Consider the following 13,493-nt stretch of genomic DNA (forward strand, 5'->3'; position numbering starts at 1 on the left):
TAGAGCAAGCTCGGGGGGCCGAATGGCCTATCACTGCTCCTATTTCACATGTTTATATATCCGGAGCATGTAGTTAATGTAATTGCCAATTTGTATGCAGTAAGATTACCTCCAAATATGAATTCTATAAGTAACCCGTGATGATCAATATGAAAAAGGGTTGGTTAAACATGCCATCTGAAGCACGCCACCTCTGACAGCGCAGTGCTCCCTCGGGTTCGAACTAGAAGGGCTCAGGATTCTGCATTTAAACCGCTGGCATTGGGCTAGAACCTTCTAACGCAGAGACAAGAGCAGGGCTGACTGAGCCAAGGCTGACACCATTCCTCATTGCTTCAAAAGAAAGGGGGCGTCATTCTCCGACCTCCCATCGGGTCGGAGAATGGCCGTTGGCCGCCGTGAATCCCGCCCCCGCCGGTTGCCGAAGTCGCCGAAGGGAGAAAAGTCGGCGGGGCGTTAATGGCGCCGTTGACGTCGGAGAATGGCACGGGTCTACGCAAGGTAGCCGATTTTGGGCCTGCCGATATTCTCCCTTCCGGATGGTCCGAAGTCCCGTCGACGTGATGACCGTTCACGTCGACGTTAATCAAACCTCCTTTTCATCGGCGTGACCCGGTGCTCCAGGCTCACGCCGACCAGCGTGGAGGTGAGTGACGGCCTGGGGGGTTGGCCGCTGGGCAGGCGATGGCGTGGCCGCAGTCTGAATGTGTGGGGAGAGGTGTGTCTCGGGTTGTGTGTGTGTGTGTGCGGCGGGGGGTGGTTAGAGTGGGCTGGGCTCCGGGGGAGTGCCGGGAGGGGGGTCCGTGCCGGGGAGGGGGATGGGGGGTCCGTGCCGGGGAGGGGGATGGGGGGGTCCGTGCCGGGGAGGAGGATGGGGGGGTCCGTGCCGGGGAGGAGGATGGGGGGGTCCGTGCCGGGGAGGAGGTTGGCGGGGTCCGTGCCTGGGAGGGGGATGGGGGGTCCGTGCCGGGGAGGAGGTTGGGGTCCGTGCCGGGGAGGGGGATGGGGGGTCCGTGCCGGGGAGGGGGATGGGTGGGGGTCCGTGCCGGAGAGGAGGATGGGGGGGTCCGTGCCGGGGAGGGGGATGGGTGGGGGTCCGTGCCGGGGAGGAGGATGGGGGGGTCCGTGCCGGGGAGGAGGATGGGGGGGTCCGTGCCGGGGAGGAGGTTGGCGGGGTCCGTGCCTGGGAGGGGGATGGGGGGTCCGTGCTGGGGAAGAGGTTGGGGTCCGTGCCGGGGAGGGGGATGGGGGGGTCCAGGCCGGGGAGGGGGATGGGGTGTCCGTGCCGGGGAGGAGGTTGGGGTCCGTGCCGGGGAGGGGGATGGGGGGTCCGTGCCGGGGAGGAGGTTGGGGTCCGTGCCGGGGAGGGGGATGGGGGGTCCGTGCCGGGGAGGGGGATGGGTGGGGGTCCGTGCCGGAGAGGAGGATGGGGGGGTCCGTGCCGGGGAGGAGGATGGGGGGGTTCGTGCCGGGGAGGAGGTTGGGGTCCGTGCCGGGGAGGGGGATGGCGGGCCCGTGCCGGGGAGGAGGTTGCGGTCCGTGCCGGGAAGGGGGATGGGGGGTCCGTGCCGGGGAGGGGGATGGGGGGGGGTCCGTGCCAGGGAGGAGGATGGGGGGGTCCGTGCCGGGGAGGAGGATGGGGGGGTCCGTGCCGGGGAGGAGGTGGGGGAGGGTCCGTGCCGGGGAGGAGGTTGGGGGGTCCGTGCAGGGGAGGGGGTTGGGGTCCGTGCCGGGGAGGGGGATGGGGGGTCCGTGCCGGGGAGGAGGTTGGGGTCCGTGCCGGGGAGGGGGATGGGGGGTCCGTGCCGGGGAGGGGGATGGGTGGGGGTCCGTGCCGGAGAGGAGGATGGGGGGGTCCGTGCCGGGGAGGAGGATGGGGGGGTTCGTGCCGGGGAGGAGGTTGGGGTCCGTGCCGGGGAGGGGGATGGCGGGCCCGTGCCGGGGAGGAGGTTGCGGTCCGTGCCGGGAAGGGGGATGGGGGGTCCGTGCCGGGGAGGGGGATGGGGGGGGGTCCGTGCCAGGGAGGAGGATGGGGGGGTCCGTGCCGGGGAGGAGGATGGGGGGGTCCGTGCCGGGGAGGAGGTGGGGGAGGGTCCGTGCCGGGGAGGAGGTTGGGGGGTCCGTGCAGGGGAGGGGGTTGGGGGGGGTCCGTGCCGGGGAGGGGGATGGGGGGGGTCCGTGCCGGGGAGGGGGATGGGGGGGGTCCGTGCCGGGGAGGGGGATGGGGGGGGGGGTCTGTGCCGGGGAGGGGGATGGGGGGGTCCTTTCCTGGGAGGGGGATGGGGGGAGGTCCGTGCCGGGGAGGGTGATGGGGGGGTCCGTGCCGGGGAGGGGGATGGCGGGTCCGTGCCGGGGAGGGGGATGGAGGGGGGGGTCCGTGCCAGGGAGGGGGGGGTGCAAGGGCAAGTGATTTGGTCCACCTGGCCAGGTGCCAGCCTCCAACAGTTGGACCCATGCTGTTCATGCCACCTGGCTCGGGGAAGGAGGGGATATGGGCAATGATGACATGTCGTCGTTCCCCCCCCCCCCCCCCAACCAGGCCGTCATGTTTTCCGATCATCCAGCGATGTTGGCCGCCGTAGCGGCAGCCGCTAATGTCCATGTTGCCCTGGATGAGGAGGAGGAGGAGGAGCGTGCCAGAGAGGCGGCGCAGGCTGCCGCAGAGGGGCAGGCGGCAGCCGCCCAGGCTGGAGGGACACCTGACCGACAGGACGAGGAGGGGGAGGAGGACGTCGCAGCCCTACGGCAACGGAGGCACCCGAGGGCGCCCCGTGTGTACCGGCCCCGGCAGTCATACCAGGACCTCACGGATCGGGAATGCAGGAGGAGACTCCGGATGAGGCGGGAAACCGTGGCACACATCTGCCACCTGCTGGCACACCTGTCACCGCGTGGCACTGGCGGGGGACACCCTCTCCCCGTGTCCGTCAAGGTTACGGTGGCCCTGAACTTTTATGCAACGGGGTCACCAGGCACCGAGTGGGGACCTGTCCGGCATATCGCAGACATCGGTGCAAGTGTTGCATCCGGGCAGTGACAGATGCCCTATATGCCATGGCGCACCGCTACATCCGCTTTCCTGTGGACCGGGCCAGCCAAGATGCCCGGGCCGTGGGCTTCTCTGCCGTGGCCGGGTTCCCCATGGTCCAGGGCGCGATTGATGGGATGCACGTCGCCGTGCGGCCACCTGCAAATAACAGGGCCGTGTTCACCAATAGGAAGGGGACCTATTCGATGAACGTACAGGTGGTCTGCGGCCACCGCATGATGATCCTGCAAGTCTGCGCCCGTTACCCAGGCAGTGTACATGACTCATACGTGTTGTTGCGGTCATCCATCCCCAGCATGTACGAGGGACGCCATCCCCGGCTGAGGGGCTGGTTGCTGGGCGACAGGGGCTACCCATTGCGATCGTGGCTGATGACGCCAAAACGGAGGCCACGCAATGAGGCGGAGAACACAATGGTGCCCATGTAGCGACAAGGGGAGTGATCGAGAGGTGCTTTGGCGTGCTGAAGATGCGTTTCAGGTGCCTGGACCTCTCTGGGGGCGCCCTCCAGTATCGGTCAGATAGGGTCGGCCGCATCATTGTGGTGTGCTGCGTCCTGCACAACATAGCCCAGCAGAGGGGCGATGTGCCGCAGGCAGAGGAGGGCGGAGTGGAGGAGCAGCAGGAAGAGGCCCAGTCCTCCCCAGATGAGGGGGATGGGGGCAATGGTCAGGGCAGACGGGGTAGACACAGGCAGGTGGCTGTCCACTGTTACCGGCTGGCCCAGCGGGCACGGGACAGACTGATAGCCGCCCGCTTCACTGACTAGATTGGCGTGGGAATCGGGTAGTATGGCCACAGACCGCACACCATGGCAACAGCCAACCACCCACACCCCCCACCCATCCACCCACCCAGCACCCTCACCCCCCTCCCCAACCCCACCCACACCACCCGCATGCACACCACCCCCCCCCATTGCCGATCCACCTGCGGCACAACAGGCCGAGCTCACACAGTTGCGGGTGGACGTGTGTCTATCGCAGGCCATGGAGGATGATGACAACCCACCCTGCGGTGAGCTCCTGGCTCCACATCGTTGGACTATGTCTGACCCATGGCCACAGTACCACCATCCACCCGGACCATCCCTGCATGCGGCTGTGACACTGCAGTGCACGGTCCCGTCCTCTGCCCGGGGGGATGTTGATGGCGGCCCAGGGGGAACGGGGCAGACTCACCTGGGGCTGAGGTAAGACCACCCCTCACACACACACTTGCGCTCAACGTACATGACACCCCCGCACGCTTTGGACAGAGTACAAAGGCAGCTTCTGTAGGTGTAACATTGACTTTAATAACCAAACGAGTTCATGCACGTGCCCTAGCCCCTAAAACTCATCTGTGCCCTGCACCCGTGCCAACTTACTCAGTGTCTAATTGTTTGGCCTCACGGGCCCTTTGACTATGTCTACGTGGTTCCCCAGATGGTACAGCAGAACTGGAGGTGGACTCCTGTGATTCCTGCCCTCTGACACTGGATCCCTTTGGCGGCCGTTTCCTGGGGCGTCCTGGCCTAGATGGGACAGGCTGCGGCCCGGGCGACTGGGATGGCGAGCTGCCAGCCTGTCCTGCCCGTTGCCCACCCGATGCACCTGGGACAGAAGAGGGGGAGTCCGAGGTGTCGCGGTGTTCCGGGACCTCCCCTACAGGGGGAGCCGGGACGGACCACACCACCTCCTCCTCCCTCAGGGTGCCCGATGGCCCCCAGGCCTCTACATGGCTGGGGGATGCGAACGGACTGGCCATCCGACGCCCCCCCGACATCTGGCGCTGCCAGTCCTGGAGGCCCATGCTGGTATCGACAGGGGTCTGCAGGTTTGCAGCCATGGAGCCCAGGGGGTTGGCAAACCCTGTCTGTGACAGTGCGATGCCGGCTCGCACATGGCCACTGGCGCCGATGCCCTCAGCGATGGCCTGCAGAGACTGGGCCATGGCCTGCAGAGACTGGGCCATGGCCTGCTGAGACTGGGCTATGGTGTTGAGCGCCTCTGCCATCTGGCGCTGGCACTGGCTCATGGCCTCCTGTGAGAGGGCAGCCATGTCCTGGGCCACAGACGCCGCCTGCACGGAAAGCCCCAGGCTTCGCAAACCGTTCCCCATGTCTGACACCGTCGCACCCATTGCCTCCACCGCGGACGCCACCCGTGCGGTGTCGGCCTGGGTGGCACGCATGACTGGCACCACTTCCAGCTCCTGGACGCGGGTGGACTCCTCCACCTGTGACTGCAGCCGCCGCAAGCCGGCCGTCACCCTCTTCGCTCGTCTCCGGGTCGGTGGTTGCATCGGATCTATGTGTGGGTGTGGAAACTCCAGGAACCCGGGATCCATTTGGGCGGCAGATGTTCGCTTGGGCTGGGCTGCCCTCCGACCGCCCGGCCCCTCTGCTGCTCCTACCTCCACCTGCTGTACCGGGACGGCTGTGTTGTGCGCACCAGTGAGTGTACCAGACGCCTCATCACTAAAGTGCCCAACCGAGGTGAGTGGTCCTGCGATGGTGGAGGGTGTTGGTGACAGCAGTGGCGTTGTGTCGTGCTCTTCGTCCCACTCTGAGTCCATGGCACTTTGGGGTGGGGGTTCGTCTCCACCCATCCACTCTGAGTCACTGTCCGGTATTTCGTCTTCCTGGGTAGTGGTGTCCTGGGTAGTGGTGTCCTGGCTCGGATGTGACGGGGGCCTGTGGCTGCCCCCCTCGTCGCTGGGTGGTCGCTCCCGCACGTGACGGGGGTGTCGTCTCCCTGTTGCTCCAGGTCTCTCCGTCTCCCGTGGTGTGCGAGGGGCATCCTGCGGGCGTCGCATGCTGGAGGGTCCGGGTCTCTCTGTCTCCCGTGGCCTCCGAGGGGCATCCTGCGGGCGTCGCCTGCTGGAGGGTCCGGATCTATCTGTCTCCCGTGGCCACCGAGGGGCATCCTGCGGGCGGTCTGCATCTGCGGGGATGGGTGCCTGGACGTTTGGTCCTGCGATACACAATGAAGCATGCATGGTTAGACACGCAGGCAGTGATCAGGTGATATGGGGGAGGGGGATATAGGGGAGGGGGGATATGGGGACGGGCTGTCGGTGGCTCACTTGCTAGTACGCCCCCAACCTCTGCATCAGCAACCTCCCGGTCCTCAGGTCCGCCAGCCAGTTCCAGGGCCCTTTCCTCGTGTACGGTCAGTGGCCTCTCATCAGCGGGGCCTCCTCCAGTCCTCACATGCTCCCTATTGTTGTGTGCGCGTTTCTCCTGTGGAGGGGGGGTGGAAGGGGTAAAAGGCAACAGTGTTAGGCAGGTATATGAATGCACGCCATCGGTTGCGCGTGCATTGCAGAGGTTAAGGTTAGGGCTGGATTCACTTGGGGATATGGGGGAGAGGGGATATGGGGGAGGGGGATATGGGGAGGGGGGATAAGGGGAGGGGGGATATGGGGGAGGGGGGATATGGGGGAGGGGGGATATGGGGGATTTGGGGGAGGGGGGATATGAGGGAGGGGGGATATGGGGAGGGGGGATATGGGGGAGGGGGGATATGGGGGAGGGGGGATATGGGAGGGGGGATATGGGGGAGGGGGATATGGGGGAGGGGGGATATGGGGGATATGGGGGAGGGGGGATATGGGGGAGGGGGGTATGGGGGAGGGGGGATATGGGGGAGGGGGATATGGGGGAGGGGGGGATATGGGGATATGGGGGAGGGGGGATATGGGGAGGGGGGATATGGGGGAGGGGGGAAATGGGGGAGGGGGGATATGGGGAGGCTCACCCTGCCTGCTCTGACGAGGTCGTTCACCTTCTTGTGGCACTGGGTGCCTGTCCGTGGTGTCAGGGCCACAGCGGTGACAGCCTCTGCCACTTCCCTCTCAACGCCGGCTGTGGCGTGGGGCAACTCTGCGGCCGTGCCCGGGATACAGGGCATCCCTCCTCTGCTCCACCGCGTCCAGGAGCGCCTCCACATCCCGTGACTCGAACCTCGGGGCTGAGCGGCGTCCAGCCATCCAGTCGGGTGTTCCGGTCGGGTGTTCCGGTCGGGTGGGGGGGAGCAGCGCGGTCTTATGAGCCGTCACGCCGTGCGGCGCGTATGACGCTGCACGGCGTCAACCACTGCGCAAGCGCGGATCCCGTTACGTTGCTGCTAGCCCATTTCGGGCCGGAGACTTTCGACCCATGTTTCCGACGTGACGCAAGTCGGATTTGCGCCATTTTTTGCGCCGATCGGCGGACTTTGCGCCGATAACGGAGAATTTCGCCCAGGTTTCCTCGCCTCTCTCCTCACTATCTTCGTCAAAAACGGACTTCGTAGTCAAGCTGTCCCCAACTCTTCCAGTTCCCCAATCCCTTCATTCTGGTTTGGCTATTGTGCTAAATGTGTTGCACTCGCACCTGTATTTGGAACTGTTGAAGTTCCTATGGAAACCAAATGGTTATTGCAAAGGCAAATGTGCAAATAATTGGCCAATATATGTTTCACTACTGCTTTACTGACATTATGGCATTATTTTATAGGAACGTAGGTACAGGAGTAGACCATTCAGCCCCTCAAACCTACTTTGCCGTTCAGTGAGATCATGGTTGTTCAGTGGCCTTGCTCCACAGACCTGCTTTTGACCCATATCTCTTGATGCCTTTGCTTAACAAAAATTAATCTATCTCAGGTTTAAAATTAACAACTGATTGAGCATCAATTGACGATGATGGGAGAGAGTTCCAAACCTCGACCATCATTTGTGTGTAGAAGTTCTTCCAAACATCTCTCCTGAATGGTCTGGCCCTAATTTGTCGACTATGCCCCCCTCGTTTAAGATTCTCCAACCAGTGGAAATATTTTATCTTTACCTACCCTGTCTTTTCCTGTTAATATCTTGAAGACTTTAATCAGATCTCCCCCAAACCATCTAAATTCTAGAGAGAACACGCCAAATTTATATAATCTCTCCTCGGAACTTAACCCCCTAAAGTGCAGGTATTATTCTTGTAAACCTGAGTTACATTCCCTCCAAGGCCAAAATATCCTTCCTAAGGTGTGGTACCCAGATATGCCCACAGTACTCCAGCTGGGGTCTAACCAGGGCTGTATAAAGCTGCAGCATAACTTCTTTTTTTTAATATAAATTTAGAGTACCCAATTCTTTCCAATTAGGGGCAATTTAGTGTGGCCAATCCACCTACCCTGCACAGCTTTGGGTTGTGGGGGCGAAACCCACGCAAACACGGGGGAGAACATGCAAACTCCACACGGACAGTGACCCAGAGCCGGGATCGAACCTGGGACCTCGGTACCGTGAGGCAGCAATGCTAACCACTGCGCCATCGTGCTGCCCAGCATAACTTCTGTGTCCTTACATCAGGTCCTCGACATATAAACAGCATTACACTGGCCTTCTTGATTACCTTCTGCATTTGTTCGTGGTATTTTAAAGATCTATGCACCGGAACTCCCAGGTCTCTTTGGACATCCACTGAATTTAGCTTCAAACCATCTAGAAAGTACCCTTGTCTATCCTGTTTTGGTCCAAAATGGATAATCTCACACCTCACCTATACCAGCCTCCCTGAACAGGCGTTGGAATGTGGCGACTGGGGGCTTTTCACAGTAACTTCATTTGAAGCCTACTTGTGACAATAAGCGATTTTCATTTCATTTCATTTCACTTGTTTACATTAACATCTGCCACAGTTTCGCCCATTCGCCTAGTCTATCTCTATCCCTTTGTAATGTTATGCTGTTATCTACACTGTCTACAACGCCACCAAACGTTATGTCATCAACGTGACTTCCAATGCCATTAGCCAAGTCTTTATGTTCCTATGGCAAAGTCTGTTCCTTGATAAATAATTCTGTTCCTTTCTAGCAAAACGAAGGGGCTTAAAGTTCAACCTGTCATTTCAGCAAGGATGTGGAGTATATAAGATATCCCAAGCAAACAGCTGTACTGCTGAAGAAAGCAAGTCTCTGTCTTACCAAAACCTTACTGCCTACGAGTCTGAGTACAACAAATCTGCCCCTGTCCAACTCAAGGAAACTCCGAGTGACGCGAGAATAGAGATCAGCACCGCCGCTTTGCGGGACAGCTCCCCACAGGTACCGACAGAGCAGCGCACAGAACCGTGCAAAGTGAGCACATGTCAGGACAACGAAAACAGCAACGACCCTGGAAGATCGGTCATTGGCTCTGCCAGCTCCCCTGAGGCCTCAGAGCGCAAATTGGCCCAAGATGAAGGGCGCAAGTTGGAGCTGGTTGACTGGGAGTGGTGTCGGAGCAAATCTGAAAGGACTCCACGACAGGTGAGCGCATTCACTAGAACTTTGGGGCTGCATTGTCAATGGAACACCCAAAACATATACCCCTGTGTGCTAACAAAACCCAAGGTAATGGTTAGACCATAATGTATCAGAACAGGAGTAGACCATTCAGCCTATCCTGCTCCACCATTCAATGAGATTATGACTGTGCAAACTCCACACGGACAGTGACCCAGAGCCGGGATCGAATCTGGGGCCTCGACGCCATGAGGCTGCAGTGCTAACCCACTGCGCCACCGTGCTGCCCTTAAATAGGTCAATTTGACCCATTTGTTCCCTATTCACGGGCTGGATACCAGATTCTCCAAGCCCGCGTCATTCTGCGGTCCTCTGGGGCAGGTTTCACATGGGCAAGAATTGGTGCAGGTATTTTCCAGTGTGGCCCTGGTGCAGTGCACCTCACGGTGGGCCAATGGGGGTAACGCTTTAAGGACAGCTATGATTGACAACTGTTGGATCACAGTAAAGGATTACATCCTCTTTTTCGTTGCATAACTCACTTAACTGTCTTCAATGTGATTCAAGAGGTGCCAATCATAGTTAGGTGAATATAAACATTGTGGTTAGTTTTCACAGCTGGGTACCTGAGATCCATTCAAGCATGAAGGGAAATTAAATTAAACAATCAACAATTGGCTGTGTGCAAGCTGATAATCACAGCCTAGTAAAACAAATTCCCATTGATCTTAATGAAAGTCTTGCAGATCAATGATCTGAGGGGCTTTAAACCCTAGAGATGTGATTTTCGCTTTCTAGGAATTTACTGTTACGGATTTCTCTGCCTGAGCCAGCACATGTATTGCACAGGTGAGTTTTAGAGCAGCAGTGTTTTCACCGTCTCTGTCTGGACTGCTCGCTAGCTTCCAGGCAGGCTCTCTGAATTGGGGGATTCTGGTGGGGTCTTTAATGGGGGGGGGGTCTCCCCCGACTGTGGTGGCGCTGGTCACAGTCCGCAGCCGTCACGCTGGGTCGCCACACGTCAACCACGTGTGGCCAGGAACACGACCCATCGGTGGTGGTGCATCGGGCGAGGGCCTTCAGGTGACGCGCTGAGACCGTCCCAATGGCGCGCACCGCGATGACGCCATTTCAGAGGAGGCGGAGCATACAAACCTGCATCAAACAGGCGCTGCCCCCGATATTGGTGTCAAAAGGGATTGTCCGCCCGATCGACGATTACGAAATCGCCGCCGGGGAACGGAGAATCCCGCCATAGTCTCCCAAACGGAGAATTCAGCCCTATATATCTCGCCTCCAATGAGTACAGATCCAATCTACTCAACCTCTCCTCATAAGAAAATAGCTCCACAGCCAGGATCTGCAGAGTGAACCTCCTCTGGGTGCCTCTGCTGCCAGTATATCTTTACCCAGATAATGGGACCTAAACTATTCTATTGCATATAGTCTAAGAGGAATCATTTCAGCAAACCTTGATTTTATAATATAGGAATTTGTTAGTAATATCATAAATCAAGCAGAGATGGTAGATTCTATTTATTTAATCAGGTAATATGGTCACTAACACAACCAAAATGAATTTCTCTGAGCAATTGCAATGTTATTAATATTGATAATACACAACACAATCCAATCACGACATTATTGGGAATGTTTACAGCCATTGTAGGTGTTATATTACGTGATTGTAATACGTTGTTACTCTTTTGCTTACTTCCAGAATGGTTTGATGGTTGTAGTTCAGTAAAACTATCAGTCTTCAAATTAAGCAAATAACATTTGTTGAATAACGAATATAAATATCTGTGAGTTTGTTCATTTGTCTACAACTATAACTGATGATTAAGTAAATAAGAAGAAATGTAAATAATGTTTAACTACACGTGCCAACTAAGCTATATCTCTAACGCTCTGCTCACTAGTCGCTTCTGATACGAAGAGGCGGGAATCTCCTCTGAGTGCAGTTTATATACAGGGATCTGGTGCTGCCATCTAGTGGTTGTCTAGCACTATAATGCAGATGTTAACCCCTTATATCCAAGGGATATACAGATCACCACAGTAGGTGTATTTGTTAATTTTGGACACACCAGCTGGAACACCCTGGCCGAGATTCTCCACTTTGCCGACGCTGATTTCGTCATCGGCGGAGAATCCCTTTCTACGACCCAATCAGGGGCGGCGCCTGTTTACGGATACTCCGCGTCCTCCAAAACGGCGTCACTGAGGAGTACGGTGCACGCCATTGGGACGGCCTCAGGACGTTACCTGAAGGCCCTCCTCCAAAGCTCCGCCCCCGATGGTCCGTGTTCCCGACGACACGGGGCACGTGTGCTCTCAGTTTTCGGGATTCCAGTGTGGCCTCTGCGGACAGTGTCCATCGCTGCCACAGTCGCGGGGGGGGGGAGCCGTGCCGCTGGCCGTGGGGCTTCAGAGAGGGCCGGTGGCGAGGGGGTGTTCAGGGGGGCACCCTCTGGCAGGTTGGGTCCGCGCGCAGCTAACGCCATGTTGTACGGCGTGACCGAGCATGCGCAGCCACGAACCCGACAATTCGCCCATGTTTATTTTGTACAGGCTGTGTGGTTTACATGATGCCAGCCTCTCACCAGTCAAAGCATCGGTGCTGGGGCCTTGACCTTTTTTTCGGAACTAGACACTTCCTCCTGACAGAGCTTAGAAATCGGAGAATCCGGCCCCCTTTGTTTTTCTGGTCATACATCCATTTTATCAACCCCACTCCCAATCCTCAATTTTGATTCCTTCTCTGAAGGATACCAGTTTCACAGGGATTGGCAGCACTCACATGGGTAACCTAATTGCTGATGTGGGTCCAGGCAGTGAGTGTTGCTGGATGATTCAGCAATTTTTTCAGTGCCTTGACTTTCTATATTCTTTCATGGGATCAGAGGCGAAATTCTCCCCCAACGGCGGGATGCCCGCCGACTGGCGCCAAAGCCGGCGCAAATCAGACGGGCATAGCGCCGGCAAAAAGGTGCGGAAGTCTCCGCATCTTTGGCGGCCTAGCCCCAACATTGAGGGGCTAGGCCGACGCCGGAGGGATTTCCGCCCCGCCAGCTGGCGCGGAAATGCGGCGCATGCGCGGGAGCGTCAGCGGCCGCTGTCAGTTTCCCCGCGCATGCGCGGGAGCGTCAGCGGCCGCTGAAAGTTTCCCGCGCATGCGCAGTGGGGAGAGTCTCTTCCGCCTCCGCCATGGTGGAGGCCGTAGCGGAGGCGGAAGGGAAAGAGTGGCCCCACGGCACAGGCCCGCCCGCGGATCGGTGGGCCCCGATCGTGGGCCAGGCCACCGTGGGGGCACCCCCCGGGGTCAGATCGCCCCGCGCCCCCCCCCAGGACCCCGGAGCCCGCCCACGCCGCCTGGTCCCGCCGGTAAATACCAGGTTTGATTTACGTCGGCGGGACAGGCAATTCCTGGACGGGACTTCGGCCCATTCGGGCCGGAGAATCCAGCGGGGGGTCCCGCCAACCGGCGCGGTTGGATTCCCGCCCCCGCCCAATCTCCGGGAGCGGAGACTTCGGCGGGGGAGGTGGCGGGATTCACGGCGGCCAACGGCCATTCTCCGACCCGGCGGGGGGTCGGAGAATGACGCCCCAGATTTTTAAAATGTTACCCATCCCTAATTCATCTTGAACTGACATTTCAGAGGGCAGCTAAGAGGCATAGATTCATAGATTCATAAAATTTACAGTGCAGAAGGAGGCCATTCGGCCCATCGAGTCTGCACCAGCTCTTGGAAAGAGCACCCTACCCAAGCCCACACCCCCACCCTGTCCCGGTAACCCGGTAACCCCACCCAACACTAATGGCAATTGTGGACACTAAGGGCAATTTAGCATGGCCAATCCACCTAACCTGCACATCTTTGGACTGTGGGAGGAAACCGGAGGAAACCCGCGCACACACGGGGAGAACGTGCAGACACCGCACAGACAGTGACCCAAGCCGGGAATCGAACCTGGGACCCTGGAGCTGTGAAGCAATTGTGCTAACCACTATGCTACCGTGCTGCCCAAAGTCAACCACATTGCTTAGTCAGACCAGGTAAGGACGGCAGATTTCCTTCCCTAAAGGACATTAGTGGACCAGATGGGTTTCTACAACAGTTGATAATAGTTTCATGGGCCATCATTACTGAGACTAGCTTTCAATTCCAGATGTATTAGTTGATTTCAAATTGCACTGGCTG

General features: G+C 58.7%; 1 protein-coding gene across 1 annotated transcript in view; it reads left to right on the forward strand.

Moving 5' to 3' along the window:
• LOC140389565 (probable G-protein coupled receptor 149) overlaps positions 1-13,493 on the forward strand; it is a 103,479-nt gene that overhangs the window by 41,679 nt on the left and 48,307 nt on the right. Inside the window, exon 3 of the mRNA XM_072473796.1 lies at positions 8,879-9,312. Coding sequence (XP_072329897.1) covers positions 8,879-9,312 — 434 coding nt within the window. The remainder of the gene's footprint in view (positions 1-8,878; positions 9,313-13,493) is intronic.

The sequence above is a fragment of the Scyliorhinus torazame genome, chromosome 14 (genome assembly GCF_047496885.1).
Source record: "Scyliorhinus torazame isolate Kashiwa2021f chromosome 14, sScyTor2.1, whole genome shotgun sequence".
In the NCBI taxonomy this organism is placed as follows: Eukaryota; Metazoa; Chordata; class Chondrichthyes; order Carcharhiniformes; family Scyliorhinidae; genus Scyliorhinus; species Scyliorhinus torazame.